Source organism: Heloderma suspectum, chromosome 4 (genome assembly GCF_057233095.1).
Source record: "Heloderma suspectum isolate Gila_16-S chromosome 4, 16-S_ref, whole genome shotgun sequence".
NCBI classification, from domain to species: domain Eukaryota; kingdom Metazoa; phylum Chordata; class Lepidosauria; order Squamata; family Helodermatidae; genus Heloderma; species Heloderma suspectum.
Genome location: NC_139461.1, coordinates 59,234,549 through 59,254,325, shown reverse-complemented (window position 1 = coordinate 59,254,325; position 19,777 = coordinate 59,234,549). Strand labels below are relative to the sequence as shown.

Below are 19,777 nucleotides of genomic sequence, written 5' to 3'. Positions count from 1 at the left end.
GATGATATATTTACCATTTGGAGAGGGAGCGAGGAGGAGCTACAACAATTCATAATGTGGGTAAACACCAGGGATGCCAACATCAAATATAATATTCATTCTAACACCCTGGAACTTCACTTTTTAGATCTCAAAGTGAGAAAGGAGGGGGAGTAACTTGCCACCACAATTTATAGAAAGCCCACTGACATTTGTGTGTATTTAAAATATGATAGCTCGCACCCCAGCTCCCCAAGGAATAACCTCCTATATGGACAGTTTCTACGTCTCAAGTGAGACTGTTCCAACAGATCAGATTTTAGATAGAAATCGCGCATTCTCTCCATGCATTTAAGGGAAGGAGGATACCCTGAGCCTATAAGAACACAGGGCTTTAAAAAGGCAGGAGAAAGACCATGGGCTGAGCTGTTAGTAGATACAAACAGAACATCCTCAGACAGAATCAACTGTGCTTTAACATTTGACCATATTTCCAACAAATTGCAAGGGAGCATAAAAAGATATTGGCATATAATACAACATATTTCAGATTGCCAATAGAAACTGCTGATTTCTTTTAAAAGAACCAGGAACATCAGGAATTTTCTGATAAGAAATGAATTTAAAGAACTCAGCAGAAGTTTAGTCAATGTCTTGCCAGGTGCTTCCATGCCTCGGGGCCATCACCCATGTGGACACTGCAGCTACCGTTAAGTACACCTCCAAAACTATAGAATTTGAAAAGCCCTCCAACCAACAGATATACAATTTGAAGCATTTCACTACCTGCAGTAGTGCCTTTGTAGTTTATGCTGTCCAGTGTAAATTCCCTAAGCTTTATGTGGGAAAAACAGTAAGACCCTTAAAAAGATGGATAGGGGAACACCTGAGTAACATTAAGAACAACAGACCAGGTGCCCCACTTAAAAGCCATTTCGCAGAAAAACAGCATTCTCTTACATTTGGGCACGGGATATGTTTGATATTAAGGAAGAAAAATATCTGTTGAGAGAAGCTGAGTGGATTTTGAGACTGAACACTCTCCATGTGGTTTAAATGAAGACCTTGAATTTCTACCACTCTTATGACCTGTAGGTGATTTACACACATTCCCTAGCTACCACAGTACAGTTCAGTTTTGAGACCTTGGCTGGATTGCATCAACATGGAAACACCTGACAGAGCTAGGGAAAAAATGGACAAAAGAGTATAAGATAAGATTCGAGAAACATCTTTTCCAGTTGCCAGTAGATAGACACAGGAGACAATCTTTTGCTGAAAAAATTCTGCAGACTTTTTTCTCTAGTAAGTATGAACTTATATGTTATTCTTAGTAAATAAACAGGTTTTATTTGTTTTTTATAAGAATGTTATACATGCATAAGCCCCTGTGGCAATTTGTATTTTAGTAATGTTTTAATTATGTGTGTTGTCCTGTTTGTAATTTTTATTACCATTAATGTTACAGCCCCCTGAAGAAGACCTAAAAATAAGAAAAAGGCCAAAACTCATTGGGCTTCCTACAATAATTTTTTTTTTTTGCATCCTGAGAACCTGTTTCTCTTCTTTGTGATTTACTTTGGATGCCCACCTCCTTCTCTTTCCCGATTAAAATTAGAAACAGTTAAACAAATACTGACATATTGTAAAATGATGTATACTCCTTTTTAGAACTTTAATTTAAAAATGTAGAGACTGAAGGACCATGAGATCTAAGCTTGAATTTGAACCATGAGTTCTTCTGATGTTTCTGTTGTTAGGTGTAGAACTGTGAGGAGTGGGGGTGGGGAGGTGCAGGAGCACCCTCAACAGACAGAGTTTTCCAGAGGGTTCTACAGTCCTTCTGAACAAGGTATTCAGTGGCTGGAGCTGGCTGGACAGGTTTGTTGTTTATAAATGGCAGAAAAGGAAACTTACTTTTCCGTTTACTACCTACTTTAATCCATACCAGGCCCAATAACATCATCTTCTCTCTCAGTTTAAGCAGTCTGTCCCGAGCCAAATCCTTTCTATCTAGCTGTCACATTAGAATGATCATACCGGAACATAACATTTTTGTTGCAGTATCTGTGTTTTACTTTCCTGGATTTTGGCTTATCAGACAAGCTCTTTAGTGGTTGTATTAAAGTCCTGTGCAGATGTTCATTTTACTTAATTAGTATGTGTGAGGAGATGGGTGGGGGAAGATCACAATCATGGTGGCAGGCCCTGCGCAGCCAGTGCCCATGTCAGAATGGTTGATCAGAATGTGTGCATAGTGACCTGTATAATCAGCACAACAGAAACATAGGGTGCACAGAAGGCACTTTTGGAAGCCAGTTCATGAGGGCCACAATGTACATGCTCTGATCAATACATGGAATATAAACGCACAAGGGGTGGGGCCGGCCACAGCAATCATGATTCCTCTTATCCCTCCCTCCCAGCATACAAAACTAACATCTGCACAGGGCCAAAGATTGTGAATACCCCTTGTTTGAATTTGTCATATGTGTTGTAGTATCTGAAAAGTTACTGGTTTCATCACATAATTTGAAATGGCCTCATTCTGAAAGAGATATTTATTTTTTAAATAAAATGGTAATACATTCAGTAACATTAATCAGAAAGTAAACTGGGGGGAAAACAGTATTACAAGTGGGAACCTGTGTAAAAATGATGACCACAAATTACTACAACTGTGGAGAAAATCTGTGTAAGTTTTGTGAAATATTTTCTGTATCATTTTCCTTTCATTCTCCTGGACACATGACTCCCATTCACCTATACACACACATACACACACACACACACACCAGGCTACTGATATTCTCTCTCTCTCTCTCTCACACACACACACACACACACACCCCTTTGAAGTACTGCCTGCTCTGCTGAACCTCTCCCCTCCAATGGCAAACATCTCCATGTGTTCCTAGACCTTGTGTACTAACTTTTTAAAAAAACTCTGGGCAGTTGGAAAGTTGCTAAACCTTTCCCATACAGTTCTGTGCAGCTGAACCAATGGAGGTTCCAATCAATTGAAGTTATAGCTTTTATCACTAATAGCTACAGAGAATTTGAACGTTACAGTCTAGGTTCAACTAATGTTTTTGTTTGCCTATTTTATCTGATTGGCAAATTGGCTGCTTTTTTCCTCTGTATGTGTGCTTTCATTTACTATGGTCCTCTCTTTGTAACCATAAGTTCCTAAAGATTAACCAAAGCTGGCTTTGACTTTGGAAATAGACAAAACAGCACATCTGTGTATTAAAATGTATCATTACGCCCATGCACTCCACTTCTAAGAAATTTCAGGGGTTCCAGCACTGAACTCAGACTTCATTTTCCTGAAAAGGAGGACACTGGAGACTTGGGGTGTTTCTTTCATAAAATATTTATTTACATTGAGCTTAAGATGAGGGTCTACAACATCACCAGTCTAACAGATCTCTGCTCTCCCTCAGCTGTCTAGTGATTTACTGTAGAGAGCCAAAATCAGCCCACTCCTCAGCCAGCCTGACTTCCTACTATGTACACAAGGCTCACTTGGCCCCTTGCCTTGGCCTAGTAGAACAAAGGGTTACCAGCTCAAGAGTTCCAGAGTTTGGGATGGGATCCTGAATCTCTTTGTAAACAAAGACACTGAGTTGTAAGGTAATATAGGCTGACCCCAAGCACCTAACAGTATTACGTCAAATGAAACCATTTTTTTTTAAAAAAAGAAAAACCTTTCCTTAAAGTATAAGCACTTTTTGAGTTTCTATTTTTAAAGAGCCAATTTGTATGTCCCTCTGCTTTTCAGATATCTAGGCAGCCTTCTCCTCTTATTCCGTCTCTTCAGAACAAACCATTAGTAAAAGAAGAAAGGTCCCTTTTGGTGGAGAGCCGTATGTCTTATTATACACATGTATGTTTGCTCATTAACATAATCCATTAATAGATTTCTGACACTATGTGTCCTGACCTAAACCAGCTTGTGGTCTATAAAGGATTGTATACCAGCATACTATTTGATATCTCAATTCCTGGCAATACCCAAATAACATTGTTGGCATTAGGGATGTACGGACTGTGTAAAATCTGCTCCATCTGCATTTCGCAGATAGTCAGACGCCTTTTGTTCGGTTATCTGCTCACAAATGGATGCAAATTTTTTTGTCATGCGGAAAAATACGCAAATAACTATGTAAGAGGTTTTGTAACAATTTACATAATTTACTATGTAATATGTAGCGTATTGTCCCCCATTCCATTCAACTTTTCTTCTGCAGAAACTTGCATATTTTTCTACAAATAAATATGCGTAAATTTCGGGAAAGTAAAAAAAAAAACACATCCCAAAGTCCACAGACTCCATGTGGCCTGAGGGGGTTGCTCTGCAGCGGATTGTGCAGGCTGCATTCATAGAAATCCAAGTGCATTTTAGTCTGTCTCAGATTTCTCCAGCATACCTAGCTGGTATCTTTTCTGCTCTTTTCTGTTATTGTTTATGTGCTTAGCTTTCAGCCCCACACGTGTTTCAAACTGCTTAGTTTTAGAGAGAATCTTGAAAATGTTATAGTACTGGATGTCTCAGTTGCCACATAACCAATGCAAAGACTCCTTCATTTACTGTATTTTAAAACATTTGTCTTTGAGGAACTAAGTTGAAAGAATATGTCCAATGTGCAGTGGACTCTACCGCAACTATGCTTTTGACCTGCTGCAAATAATCTAACATTGAAAGTTTAGGGCTGTGGATTCTGTTACATGCTGGATCTTTTCATATAACTGAGTTCTGTAGAGATCCTACAGTATGATGACTGCAAAATCTTCAAGCTGTTGACACTGATGGCTAAGAGAAGTCAGTCCTGTTTGGGATATTAGTTACTGAATCTTAATAAGTTAAACTAAGATCCCAATCTCAAACACAGGGGTGGCCAAACTAGTGGTCCTCCAAATGTTACAGGACTGCAATTCCCATCAGCCCAAACCACCATAGCTAGTGGTGAAGACTGATGGAAGTTGCAATCTGGAGGACCACAAGTTGCCCACCCCTGCTTTGTAGGATTGTAGACATTACTAATGGTTCTATGTAGTAATATGTGAAATCAGAAGAAACTAATCTCAATCAAATTTATTTAGGCTTGAACAAATTGGTAACAGTTTGTAGATATAGTAGTATGTAGCACAGCCTTTAGTCTTCCGAACGTTGGAGTTTGATCACTGATTAAGGGAGCAATCCTATGTTCCCTAGACAGCGTCTGGGGACATCGGATTTTTTCGTTTCCTGGCTCCAAGCTCAGAGACAGGACTCTGAGGTCGGAGCCAGGAAACCGCATTCCCCGTCCCTTCCTGCTCCCCCCTCATAGGCAGCATGGAGACGACCATGCTGGCTAGACGGGAAGAAAGGGCTGTTCCTGGGGGAGGGGAGGAGACTGGGGTGGCAGAACTACAGTTTTTCCTATGGCCTCTCCAGCCTCCTTCCCTCCCCATCCCCGAAGCCTCTGCTAGATGGGCAAAATTGCCTGTCTAGCTAAAATGTAGAGAGGCAGGCGCGAGGTGCTTCCCTCTCTGGATAGGATACTCCTAAGCCTCCAAGTTTGGGGGCTTACAAGTACCCAGGGTGCAACCCATAGGATTGTGCTCTTAATGAATGAACAGTGATGTTAAGTGTTTTCACAATTCAAAGTGGAGAAATGGCCATTTTCTACCCAAATGTCTAATAGTTTTAAGGAAGAGTAAGGGCACTATCCTATGTGTATTTAGACAGAAAAGAAACCTACAACTCCCAGCTTCACCCAGCCAGCCATTCCCATGCTGGCTGGGGAATGCTGGGAGTCGTAGGACTTTTTCTGTCTAAATATGCATAGGATTACATCCTAATTGTTCAAAATTGTTGTTCAGTGACACTCTAGTCTTAAATAGAGTGTGGCGATGGGGATTTTCTGTAAAGGAGCAACAAGTTTCTCTAGTGCCCTAAATGATTTCCCAGCTTGAAAAAATATGGGGCTGCATAAAGGAGTAAAAGGAACAAGAGGGGAAAGCTACAGTGCTAGGAAATGCTGTCGCACGAGTGGTGGGTAAAGATCCTTTTCCAAGGGCAACTTCAGTTTGTGCAATTCTGTTACAATATGACTGTTAAGTTTTCTGTCTCTTAGAGATTTGAAAACTGGGAGAGTGGAGGTATTTAACATAAGTTCATTTGTGTTAGAAAGTGGTGTAGTAAAAGACAGCGGCTGGGTTCACATGATCAGCGCGGGAAAATATGCAGTATTGGTTGTTTCCCCTGCCCCCTACTACAAGCCATGGGTTGTGGGGTGGGTTAGAAGCCACCCCACGCTGCATGGGCTCAGACAACACAGCAACCCACGACGTGGCACAGGTAATGGTGCAGGGGCAGGGGAAACAATCCATACTGCATATTACCCCCTGCTGATGGTGTGAACCTGGCCAGTCCTTGGAATCTAGAGGGCTTGTACTAATCTGGTGGGATTTTGAACTTTTTTTCTTCAAATACTTGACTCCTCTGCTGTATTGCAAAGTGCTTTTGAAAGCCCTCAGTCTCAAAAGCAATTTGCCATGTGTTAAGCTGCTGTTTTGCGGAAATCAAGCCTAACTCCTCCTTAAGCTCATAGTACTCATTTTGTGGTTCTTAGGGCCTAACTAGATGTGATGCTAACAATGTGATTTGTAACTGCATTATTTAATACCGGCCTGGGGGCGGGCAATTGTCATCGGCACCACAGAGCACAAGGAGGGGAGATTCATGTCGTAATCTCAGTAAGAAGGAGCTTTTTCCCTCTCCCCCACCCCTCCCCCCTTCTAAGTGTGGTAATTAGCATTAGGAAAAAACCTCCCATTTGATGTGGGTGGGAGGTTTGTTCCTAATGCTAATTGCTGCATGTGGAGCAGGGTGGGATGGGGGGGAGTTACTTACATTGCAGCACGAGAGGGAAGGATTTGAACATACCTCCCCACACACTGGTGCTGATCGCTATCTCCCCCCCCCCCCCGCAATGCCTGGTATTTAATTAAAAATGTGATTGCTAATGACATTGCTAACATCACTTATAGTTAGGCTCTTAGAATGCATGAAAATAAACCAAAAGAAGTTATCATTTTCCTCCCCGACTATTGATGTGGTTATTTTTAGGTACATATACATATATTAATGTTTTACTAGGATATTCCCAGAGTTCAGTCTCCTCCAGTCCCAGCTAGAAGAAACCAGCTACGTGCATATGGTAAGAAATCTGTATATTATGAAATAATACCCAAAGTCATTCCTGAAAGTTCTCAAGGGAGAACAGATGCTAGTATTCTGTATAAAATTCTTTTTGGATTGACTTGCAGAAGAAAGGAAGGATGTAATAAATGAGCTATCAGAGATGAGGAAGCAGCTCCGCAGTGAAGAGCGGCGACTACAGGAGCAGTTGTTAAAAGTACACAGTGATGATGACGACATGCCAGCAAAAGGGTGAGGATGTTGGCCTGTACTAAAGCATTTGCTAAAGTACACAGTCTCTCTCGGGCAAGTAATATGCAATAGAAGAACTATTAAAGGTATTCACGTGGAATTAAAAATTCATAGAATGAAATGCTAATAGAAGGAGTTACAAGGGGCTTCTGCTCTGCTATACTTTATTTCCTTAAGCTTATATACATTCTGTAGATTATAGCTGGGTAGCCTGATTCTGAGATTTAACAATCTCAGATATGCAGATGATACCACTTTGATGGCTGAAAGCGAGGAGGAGCTGAGGAACCTTATGACAAAGGTGAAAGAAGAAAGTGCAAAAGTTAAACCTCAGAAAAACCAAGATTATGGTAACCAGCTTGATTGGTAACTGGCAAATGGAGGGAGAAAACGTGGAGGCAGTGACAGACTTTGTATTTCTAGGCACAAAGATTACTGCAGACGCTGACTGCAGCCAGGAAATCAGAAGACGTTTACTTCTTGGGAGGAGAGCAATGACAAATCTTGATAAAATAGTGAAGAGCAGAGACATCACACTGATAACAAAGGTCCGCATAGTTAAAGCAATGGTATTCCCCGTAGTAACCTATGGCTCAGAGAGCTGGACCATAAGGAAGGCTGAGTGAAGGAAGATAGATGCTTTTGAACTGTGGTGTTGGAGGAAAATCCTGAGAGTGCCTTGGACTGCAAGAAGATCAAACCAGTCCATACTCCAGGAAAACAAGCCAGACTGCTCACTTGAGGGAAGGATATTGAAGGCAAAACTGAAGTACTTTGGCCACATCATGAGAAGACAGGATACCCTGGAGAAGATGCTGCTGCTAGGGAAAGTGGAAGGCAAAAGGAAGAGGGGCCGACCAAGGGCAAGATGGATGGATGATATTCTGGAGGTGATGGACTCGACCTTGGGGGAGCTGGGGGTGGCGACGGCCGACAGGAAGCTCTGGTGTGGGCTGGTCCGTGAAGTCACGAAGAGTCGGAAGCGACTGAACGAATAAACAACAAAGCCTGATTCTGGAACGTCCTGTTGTTGTTAAAGCACAAGAAGAAGATTGCAGTGCATCCAGTGTGAAAATTAGGGAAATCCCTTTCCTATACATATGGTTCTCACATCACAACAATCCATGGGTTGTTTAAACCATGTGTTATTGGAGCCGTGAGGGAGGAAACCAGTCATGGCTTGTTGTTGTGTTAAGCTCTGAGTTGTTTAAGCCTACAAGAACCCAGGGTTTCGGGTTTGGACATCACATCAAACAACCTAATCCTGGGTTGTTGATTAAAGCTGATTGAAAGTGGAAGTTACAAGCACAACGGAAAGCAGCATGCTTGCTCCCTTGCTCGTGGGTTAAACAACTCATGAATTGGTGGTTCATGTGAACCAGCTGTCTCTTTTGTGGTGCAAGAGTTAGGATGGAGGTAATGTTAGAAGCTGTGGAATCACTCCATGGGCCTTGGGACATGGCATAAGGGATTGATGGTGGTTTTACAAAAATCACATTCTGCTTTCTCTCGCTGCACTGAAACAGCAGTTGCTGCTTCAGTGAAAGAGATTTGCCTTGTACCAAGTCCCTAAGAGGGACTGTGATGGCTGTGTTCTGTTGAGTAGGCGCAGCAGAGCATAGGATTGATCTCATCTGATCTCAGAAGCTAAGCAGGGTCTGCCCTGGTTAGTACTTGGATGGGAGACTGCCTGGGAATCAGGCTTCCTACATTGAGCAGGGGGTTGGATTCGATGGTCTTGCATGATTTCAAGACCCCTTGAAATCCTATGATTCTTGGGATAGAATACAATTAAAGTCCTACTTAGAGTTGACCCATTAAAATGACTAGGACTTGTTAGTCATGCCTAACTTAAGTCCCATTCATTTCAATGGGTCAACTCTAAGTAGGACTTTAGTTGGATTCTATGCTTGGTTCTATGCGTAATACTGCTTATGGTTTTAAGGAGTTCTGTCTGCCTGGACCTTTCTCAGACTTCAGAGCCTGCAGTTCTAGCCTGGCCCCATCAGTCAGCTAGAAGATTAAGTGCCATTGGGAGATTGCACCCCCCACCTCACAGGAAGACCATCATGGCTAGAAAAGAAGCACCTGCTGAGAACTTGCTTCCCCCTCCCTGCCAGAAAGAACACTGTGCTCAAATTGCTAGTTGCCCAGGGAATGCAGAAGTGAGGAGAAGCCCCATTGGTTGACCAAAGGATGAAGGGCATCTGGGTCTTATTGATATATGTATGTGTGTGTGTGGGGTGGTGGTGGAGCAATCTGTCGTAAGGGTTTAAATCTTCAAAAACAAATAGATAAAATTCCCTTCTCACTCACACAAATGCAGTTTTTAAGTTTTTAGGAAAGCACTAGTTTGGCTAGTGGGTGGGCCATTGGGTGGATTGCTGCTTGTGCATCTTTCTCTTGATGCCAAAGATCAGTGTTAACTTACCAAAGTGCACAATTGACACCTGCCACAAAATCTGTGTGTGCAGTCTCTATAGGCCCTACTTAAGTGTGTGTATTGTGTTGTGTCATGCCCATGGTGCCTCATTCCAGGGAAACTGGGTGGTGGTGGTGGGAGAGATGAGGACTCCCTAATTTGCTGTGTAGTTCTATTATTCCCATGTTGTAGATGGGGAAGGGTGAGGCTAAAATATATTATGCCCATATTGCAGTTTTAGGGCGGAGGCTTGTGGCGATCCTATAATGTAGTTTATTGTTAATTTCCTCACTCTGTGAGGTGATTGGGATGCTTTTGCTGAGAGAGACTGACCTGCAACAACCGCTTGTGACTTCGGAGAGGCAGCTCATGCGGTTCTCTCTGGGCCAGCTGCGAGGGGGAAGGAACGGGGAGCTCAGACTCCTGGGTCCAAGCACTGTCTCTGACCTCGGATCCAGGAATTTGAACTATCCTATGTCCCCGCAGACACTGCCATAGAATTGTTCTCCCCTAGTATTATGTGAACATTTTGTAACTAGTTAAATTTGGCTTCTGCATTTCTTCCCTAGTTGGTTTCCTCGAGATTACAGGAGCTGGGAAATTATTTGTTTCATTTTAGTCCTAAAAATGAAGGTCTCACCAGATCTTTAACTTTAATTTTGTTTTTGTTTGTAAACGAGCTTGCATATTTCTGAAACTCGTTATTTTTTTAAAAGCATAATTTTGGTCATTTTTAGTAGGAGGAAAGATAAATGCAACATGGATGTATTTGAGATGGCTAGACTTCGTATGCAAGCTCCAGTCAGGCGACCGTCATCAAAGGATGTTGCTGATACTATCAATGTACAAAATATCCGTGAATTTAATGAACTTAAATACAAAGGTTGGTATTAGGTCTTGCTAATGAGGTCTTGGTAACTTTCAATCATTTCCTCACCTATAAAGAATTATTTTTACGGACAGAAGCTGCTTAGACTACCATGTAACGTATTTGTCATTAGTGCTTCATTGTGGCTGTGACCGTCCCGTCTATAAAATGTTGCTGTGAACCTGTGCAGTGCTATAGAAAACTATGGGCTGCATCCAGACTTGGTCATACTTAGAGGAGATGCAGGCTGGCGCCAGGGGTCAGCAAGGGTGGGCAGTGGACAAGGGCCCAGACACTGAAAAGGGCCCAGCCCTGACTCTGCTGCAGCTGCTGCCAGGGCCAGCCTACTGCTGCTGCTGTGGTGGCTGCTCCTCCCCCTCTCTGTCCCCTTGCCCAGCAGCCCCAAGGGTCAAAGGAAATGTTGTGGTCAGTTGGCCAGATGAAGCTGCAGCCTCAGGGCCTGTACTGTGCCATTTTAAAACAGAGCTTTTAAACCTTAAGTTTCAGGTAGCAGCGATCTGAACCAATCAGATGCTGCCTTTGTGGGGGATGGCCAATGAGGGCACAGGAAAAGACCACCCCTGTGCCCTAATTGGCTGCCCCTCAAAGGCAGCATCTGATTGTTTCAAATCGCCGCTTCTTGAAACCTCAGGTTAAAAAATTATGCTTTTTTAACAGAAGTGCCGGCTAGTGTGGCACTTCTTTTTGCCGGTTGGGCTGGCTGGGCCAGGAGGAGGAGAATTGGAGAAGGAGCTGTCACCACTGCCTCCCCATGCTGCCACTACTGCTCCTGCACTGCCACTGCCAGGTTTTAAAAAGGAGGGAGGGAGGGCTGATTGACACGGTGGCAGCAGTAGCGTCGAGGAGGGGTGCACCGAGGTCATATGCATGCAGGAGGCCCATTGGCATTACTTTGCTGAGGGCATGCTGGAGGCTTGCAACGTCTGTAGACCTATTAAAATCAATGAGCCTTCAGTTAGTCATGACTAAAATCCAACTGATTTCAGTGGATCTATTTTAAGTATGTCTAAGTCTACATCTATCCCTATAAGGCCCAGTAGATACTAGGATTTTTTAAGGTGTTGAAGTCCAATAATTGTTTACTTTTTCAATGGATTTGTATACATTGAACTTCAGTTCATTTTTTCTTCAAGCGTGTGTGCTGATTTTCATTATGGACACATTATATTGAATGTTTGCTGGTTCAAACAGAATAAGGTTGTTGGCATTATCAATATATTTAACGAACAAAGTAATTGTGATCATCTGGTGCTCTTTTTTGATATTGGTGAAGGAGAACCTGCTCTCAGAGACACAAATGGGACCAGAAACAAAATCTTGCAGTATGGAGTACTCCTGTTCAGAGTTCCAGCCAGCTATGCCCTCTTTGATGTTACTCCATTTCATTCCCCATTCACTCCGTTTTTCCCCTACCCCTCTCTTCTTTCTTTTCCAACACTTAGGAAACACTCTGCATCCACTGAGCATGCTTAGTCCCCATTCAGCTGTTTTTGTTGAAGGTTGACTGAGGAACCTTACATGTTTGTGTGTTTATGTTTAATATAAAAATTAAACATTGCATAAAAATAATGACTGAATACATTGAAAGTACAAAAAAAAAGTAAGAAAAAGGCAGTACAACAAGATTAAACAAGACCTCCATATACAATTATATCAAATATGGATATATGTAAGTTGAAGACGATATCCCTAAAATTAGTAATATAGCCCACAACTGGCCTCCAGTCCATTACATAAAATAAAATTACTACTGTTTCTTTGATAAGCAGTTAGATGTTTGGTTCAGTGTGTTTCTAAATCAAGACTTGGTTCAGTTAAAAAAAAGTCCATCTCATCAGTCCATATGCAAATCCTCTCAAATAGTCAATGCACAAGAAAGCTACTATGTAAAAAGTTCATGTGCATATTATCCATAGTGCCTTAGAATTTCCAGTTGAAAGGAAAACACTTTCTCATCCTAGGCAGAATTAATTGGAATGAAGCTAATGTATCTGACCACCTTGAAGAAAAAGTTGTGAGATTTCTAAACGTTTTATTTATATAATAGATTCAGATACACGAGTAGAAACGAGATACATGTATCCTGATCCTCCCACCAATAACGACACTCTGGACATTCAGCAGCAGGCATTGCTCAGGGAGCAGAAAAAAAAACTTAAAAAATTGAGGAGAAATGCAGAAGGTAAGCTACGACTGACTTGATCAAATCTGGGTGTGGCTTATATGGGCTATCTTTCTAATATAACTATGGTACTCCTCAGTTGGAGGCTTAATCTGCATTTAGTGCTTCCTTCAGCATACATGCAGGTCTGCATAAAACATAAAAGGTCAAATTCACAGTCTTGTGGAAGTTTAGTAGATGTCTGTTGCTATACATACAATAGCTGGCCAGTCAGCCTTGAGTTCTGTCATATGAACGTAGCCAAAACTATGGTGCTTTTTCACCCTTTGAAAAGTCATACTCCTTTTCTCTCTCTCCCCCCCCCCCCCTGCAACTCTGTGCCACTCCCCTGATGATCTGGGCAAAGCCGCCACACATTCTTGTGATTCTTGTCCAGATTCTGTTATGCTGTTTCCTGGAAGATACCCTCAGCCTGTTCTCATGGGAATCTCAGGGCCAGTTTTTAATGTATAGATAGCTGGGATCTCAAAACATAGCAAAGAGGATCCTCCACCAGTGTTCTTAGCCCTAGTATAATGTGGAACTACACAAAGTGAAGAAAACAGGAACATTAAAAAATGAGCTGTTGAATGGCAGAGCCAATAAAATAATGTTCACAGTGCAGTATACAAACTTTTGAGATATGCAGAACTTTTTGGCTGAATATTCAACAACATTTTTTTTAAAAGGGGGTGGGGAAATGGAGGTTTCTGATTGAGGGCATTAAGCTGTTGCATGCAGATTATTTCACTTAAGATAGATGATGTTCTTTGAGATTTATGAGTGCCTGTAAGTTTTCATTCACATGGGCAAATAGCAGTTACGGAGGTTCAATTTTCATTTGGAAAATGGCAGAGGGCAATCTTCCTCTCAATGCTTTCTTGTAGCTTGTGAGCCAGGGCATCAAGAATGCAAACTAAAATGTACGTGTGTGTGTGCGTGCATGAGAGAGAGAGAGAGAGAGAGAGAGAATATAGATGTGTATATACTTGAATCCTCTTTTTAGTTTTATTTGTGTAATTTGGTAAATAAATAGTTAATATAGTGCATGTTTAGTGATAATTTCTTCTACACTTTTCTACTTTATTTCCCTTCCCACAACAATGTTTATCTGACTTTACATAATTATGGCTGTTGCCACAGTCATTTTTCTGTAAAGTAGCTATGGCTATTGTTGGTGTGAGCCTATGTATGGCTTTAATAATGATAAGAGCTATTAAAGTCACTGAACGTACGTGTTATATTATGCTTTTGTACAGTTCAGTTACGCTTTGTTTTGTTAACTTTGTTTTCCTGCTTACTTCCTTTGCTTTAATAGCTGTCCTAGATTTTGATGATCCTGTGTCTGGCTTTAAATCAAGAGGCAGGGGAATGGTAAGCAGAAATAGATCTGATTTCTTTGTTTTCATTCCAAAGGTGTGTGTGAGTTTATCATAGAATCATAGAATAGTAGGGTTGGAAGGGGCCTGCAAGGCCATCGAGTCCAACCCCCTGCTCAATGCAGGAATCCAGGTCAGAGCATCCCTGACAGATGGCTGTCCAGCCTCGTCTTGAAATATGAGCATGTACTAATTCATAACACCTGGAAGAGTCACCTTTCTCTCTACATTTAAAACCCTCCTCTAAGTAAAATAATGTGCTCTTCTTAAAGAATGTAGCCCCAACGTTTTCTATGCTGGCTGCTCTCAACCTGTCCCATGCCATCTTCAACAACAGTGACAAGCAAAGTAGGGTAGTGCTATGCATGCCTTTCATGATGCCTTTAAAGACTACTTGGAAACCTCAATTAATGTAGGATCCAGGAGCTAGGCTGGCGCTGGCTGGGAGCCCCTCTCACCAGTTTTGAAACAGCTCCGTTAGCTGCCTATTGTTAGGCGCTTCCACAGGACATAAAAAGCTGAAAGTTGGCACACATAGTCCAGGGCCCACTGAAACCTGAAGATGGGGCACTGTAACCTCTCTCCCATAAAAGAGAGGACTCAAAGTACACCTTCAAATAGTCCGAAGCATTTCCACAATAGTGAGAGCTGAACGTTGATATACATGGAGTTCAGTATAACCTGATTATTAGAAGAACCTTAAGATGGGGCATTCTGTATGTATCTCCCATCAAATAGGAGACATGAAACATGTTCCAAGTAATTCAGGTACATCTAATAGCCAGGACTTGGGACGCAAAGTTAGCACAGAGCAACCCAAGCCACATGTGGGCTGGAATTTTGGGCTTGGGAATGATGGTTTTTGAAACTCTGACTCTCCCTCCTTCTGATGGAGCATTGTCCAGAATCATTATAACCTCTGAAGACAGGACAGGTGTGTGAGACTTCCCCTATCATACTCTTAAACACCCTTTATGCTGAGGGAGGGAGGGGTTATTTTCAATGGCAATAAAAACATGTATATGCTTACAGAATGCAGCTTCTGTTTACTAGTACAGCTGTGTCTAATATATGGTGACAAAAACAGGACATAAACAGAAAAAGTGGGTTTTTTGTTTTACGCACATTTCAGCGTGACATTTCTTTAGCGATCTTATATTAGGAAATAAGGCTAGATTACTCGAGTGTCACGCACACCCATGTGAAATACAACTATTCAAATTAACATTCTGAAAGGCTGCTGCCTTCAGCATCTACCTTTCACAATTCTACTATTGTTGTGATTTGGACAGGTGGAAAAACTGCAGAACCTTCTGTAAAAATAGATTTACTAACTGGCAGTCTGGCAACTTTCACAACTCCCTTTAATTTAGCTAGACTTTCTTTTGCAGAAAGAGGGGTTTTTTTACCTGACGTATGTTTTCCGTTGCTTTTCTTTGGTAGGACAGGGATGATGAGTCAAATGAGTCTATGAAGAACTCACTCTTGGAATCTGATAGTGCTTTTATTGGTGAGTATTCAGTGGTGCTTGTTCAGCGTATAGTTTTGCATGTGATAGACTGCTGCCGAGAATTGCTCATCCTGTAGGATTCCGCTGATGCTAGCCTAAAGTGCATTTTCCACACCTTGGTGAATGGTATCTTATCCCAAACTAACATATGTCATTTGAGAGAGATACATCTTCCTATATTTCTGAAAAGCGTAAGGTGGTAGAATAGTAGTGAAGGTGAGAAGCATTAATTTTCCGCTATTTAAGATGCCTGGGTTTCAGCAGAAGCATTGACTTTTTTTCTAGAGTTCAAACATTTGGTGACACAGGCTTTACGTACTTGTATTCTTATGGCCTCTGCACCCCAGTTCTCTGAGTGATGAGAACTCAGGGATGCAAATGTTTTACCCAGGGTTTGTTTGGGAGGAGGTTACCGGAGACTGACTGGTGTATTTGTGACATACAGTGTATTTACACATATATACACATTGAGCATAAGATGATGCTCACAGCATTAACACTCCAACACATTTCTGCTCTCCCATCAGATTTCTAGAGAGCTACTCAGATCCTTCAGAGCTCCAAAGAGATCCTCCAACTCTGACCTTTCTTGAGTCTCTAAGCTGCAACTCTGTCTGCCTCAAAAACTGAACTTGCAGCTTCTTCACAGAAGAATTGGCATGATCTCCCACAGGGATGGGGGAAGCTAAGCCCTGATTCCCAAAATATGCTCTCCTTCTGGAAAAGCCCATTCTTTGAGAGACAGCTCCTTGACAAAAGCAGGGTACATTATCACACTGCCAGAGCCAGAGTAACAAGATGATCTCCAGCCTTAGAAACAAGGCTGTAAGGAATCCCTGAAAGATAATTTAGACCAATTCCACATCTCATTACAGTATCTATAATTTTGATTAAGAAGCTGTAAAACATTAAATCAAACTGGAGGGAGGTAATATGGTAGACAGGGGAGAGAATTAAACATTAAGTCTCCTTGGAAACAGAGTGCTTAAGTGGGCATACTGGAGTGAAAGGTATGAAGTACAGCGGCTAATATATGGCATAACAGAACTTCCCTATATCTGATCAGTTTAGGGTCTCCATGCATCTCTCTTCATGGAGATATTACAGAAGCTGATCAGTGTTATATAAGACCCACATCTCTATAGAGCAGACATGGGGAATCTTCAGCCTGTGGGCTGGATAGGGCCCATAGGGGTTCCCAATCCAACCCACCAGCTTCTTCCCCAGGCCCCACTTGCTCTCCTGACAGGGAAAACCTCTTTTCTCCAACCAGCTGCTGATTGTAGATAAGAGGCTTTCCCTGCTGAGTGATTTAGTCTTGCTTGCTTCCTTCTGAGGCTTGTCCTGATTTTTTGTGAGTAGACATGCTGCTCATGCTTGCTTCTGAGTAGACATGCAGAGGCTTATTCTGCTTACTTCTGAGCAGTCTTAAAATTGGTACCAATTACATTTTGGCCCTGTCCACCCTGCTTTTGGCCGTGCGCACATTGCCATTGGCCATGCCCAAAGATGGAATGTGGTTCCTGAGACATTTTCAACATTGGAATTTGGCCCTTGGACTGATAAAGGTTCCCCACCTCTGCTATAGAGGCTTTAGGTCTTGAGGCAGATCAAAAAAAGGAACATGAAGACACTTAAAAGAAGGTTTGCATTTCCTTATTTTTAAGTTATGAATTAGTTTTGGAGTGTTGGACTGATACTCAGGAGACCGGGCTTCTAGTCCACCTTTGGCTGTGAAACTCACTGGCTAACTTTGGGCCAGTCGCTGACTCTCAGCTTAACCTACCTCATGTGGTTGTTGTGAGGATAAAATGGAGAGGAGAGGACCATGTAAGCCACCTTTGGTTCCTTCCAAGAGGAAATAAGGTGGGATATAAATGTAACAAGTAATAAATTATAAGTCCTGCAGCTATACTGCATCTCTGCTTGCTATAAAGATAGAGTTCATGTTCATGTTCAATACTTTTGGGACCGAGTTATTGCATTGTGTACAAGCTACAGTTTTGTTTACAAGATTTATATATTAATTACAATTTTATGCCAGCCTTCTTCCATTGATGTCATGGTGGTATATACATGATATATACCATGTTTTATCCTCACAATAACCCTGTGCAGCAGTTCAGGCTGAGAGAGAGTGCAGTGGTCCAAGGTTATCTGGTTAGCTTTATGGCTGAGCAAAGATTTGAACCATTTTTTCCCCCTGGTGTAAGTCTTAATATTCTATCCACCATGCCACACTGGCTCAAAACATATCTTGTAACCCAAGGTGCAACTCTGCAGAGAATTTAAATGGTGTACGTGTGAAAATAGTTTTAGGCAGGACCTGTTTGTTATGGCACTCACTTAAGGTGCAATCCTATGCACGTTTAGACAGAAAAAAGTCCTACAACCCCCACATTCCCCAGCCAGCAAAATTCTAGGAGTTTTCTCTGTCTAAACATGCATAGGATTGCACCCTCAGTCTTAAGATGTAGCTGCCAACCACACACCTGCTTGCAACCTTCCATGTAAAAGCCCTGTGGTTTAATTGCTCGCTTCAGTATTATGTAAGATACATGGAACAAAAGAAATGTGAGCATAATGGTGGGACAGTAATATTTGGAGAGCTAAATAAAGCTATTCTAGAATTAGTGAGATATTTCTGAAGGTTGTTGGTGATTCCCACCTCCCTCCTCATAAGCCCTTTGTGGAGCTTAAAGCACATAACCCATAGCTTAGTTAAGTTTGTTTCCATAAATCTTGTTTAAAAATCCTAGTTTGTGCCAATTTATAAAAAAATATTTTCCTAGGTACTGATGGTGAGACCTTTCCTACTTTAGAAGAACATAACTTCAATGTGGATGTAACTCCACCACCGCCACCTGTATCTGCAAGAGAAAGGAGGCGAGAGAAGAAAAAGGTAATAAAATTCATGGCATCTTGTTCAACTAAAGTGAGTTGCAGTTATGCCTAATTGAAATCAATGTGTTGTTAGTTGTGACTAACTTATCCCATTCTTTTTCAATGGGACAGAAGTACAACTAATTGTATCTGGATCAGGGCCATTATATATATATGTGATATGCCTTTTTAGTTCCATTTTTTTTGTGGGAGACTACGAGTACTGTGTTATGAGGATATAAGGTGCTGAGATATCTGCAATTATGAAAAATCCAGCTGTACTCAATCAAAATAATAGTCCTTTATCCAGCCCAGTATATGGAATTTGACAGTGGACAAATTTTGGATGCTTTAATACCAGTTGTACTGACAAGATACTCTGTTCTCTTACTGCCCATTATCAGCCTACCTCATTTATTATTAGCGTGGGGTTGAAGGCCATTATAAGAATCAGGTTGTATCATGCAGTTAAATAGCTGCTTAATGTAACAAAAGTATGGTGGGGTAGGCAGTGGAGAAGGTAGTATCTGACAAGTTCAATAAGCAGATTTCGCTCTAGTATAGTAGTATTCATGTGAATATTTCCTAATACCGTGATGCATATTTTAGTATGTTGATTCTGTGGGGGGAAATGTGTATAGATTTACTTTATGTATACATCCTTTTAATGTTTCCTCAGCAGATATATATACCGTAAGTATTCAGTTACTCATGATTCCTTAAATTTGTAGGATGATGCCTCCCATAGGGTGACTCCACCACCACAACCTGACAACAGCTCTCTCTACTCAAGTTCTAGTCTCGATATAGATCAGTTGAAAGCCAGAAATGAAGAGCGACTGCAAAGATTAAATGAGTTACGAAAGAAGGCCATTCATATAGGTATGGTCCTTTTACTAGATATTGAAACAGAGGCTATTGACAAAACCAAGGATTCAACACATATTCAGAGAATGAAGTTCCACATAGGGTGGAATAATCTAAATGTGAAATGAGCAAACATTGCCTATGCAAGCAGCGCTAGTGCTTAAAAGGGTCCAAATGTTAACTGCTGGCATCCTATTGGTATGGTGGTTCCGTGGTTCTTGGAGCATTAATGTCCAAGTCCTTTGA

At 41.6% G+C, this 19,777-nt stretch overlaps 1 protein-coding gene across 5 annotated transcripts in view; it reads left to right on the top strand.

The window, feature by feature from the left end:
• The window catches only part of CSPP1 (centrosome and spindle pole associated protein 1), a 97,048-nt gene that overhangs the window by 70,201 nt on the left and 7,070 nt on the right, over window positions 1-19,777 (top strand). For 3 of the 5 annotated variants that reach the window (XM_084849362.1, XM_084849360.1, XM_084849359.1), the window contains 9 exons: window positions 3,764-3,868; window positions 7,127-7,187; window positions 7,297-7,420; window positions 10,580-10,725; window positions 12,779-12,913; window positions 14,211-14,266; window positions 15,715-15,781; window positions 18,574-18,683; window positions 19,396-19,546. In XM_084849362.1, the coding sequence (XP_084705488.1) occupies window positions 3,764-3,868; window positions 7,127-7,187; window positions 7,297-7,420; window positions 10,580-10,725; window positions 12,779-12,913; window positions 14,211-14,266; window positions 15,715-15,781; window positions 18,574-18,683; window positions 19,396-19,546 (955 nt within the window). The remainder of the gene's footprint in view (window positions 1-3,763; window positions 3,869-7,126; window positions 7,188-7,296; window positions 7,421-10,579; window positions 10,726-12,778; window positions 12,914-14,210; window positions 14,267-15,714; window positions 15,782-18,573; window positions 18,684-19,395; window positions 19,547-19,777) is intronic. The other 2 variants (XM_084849364.1, XM_084849361.1) reach the window with 2 other exon arrangements.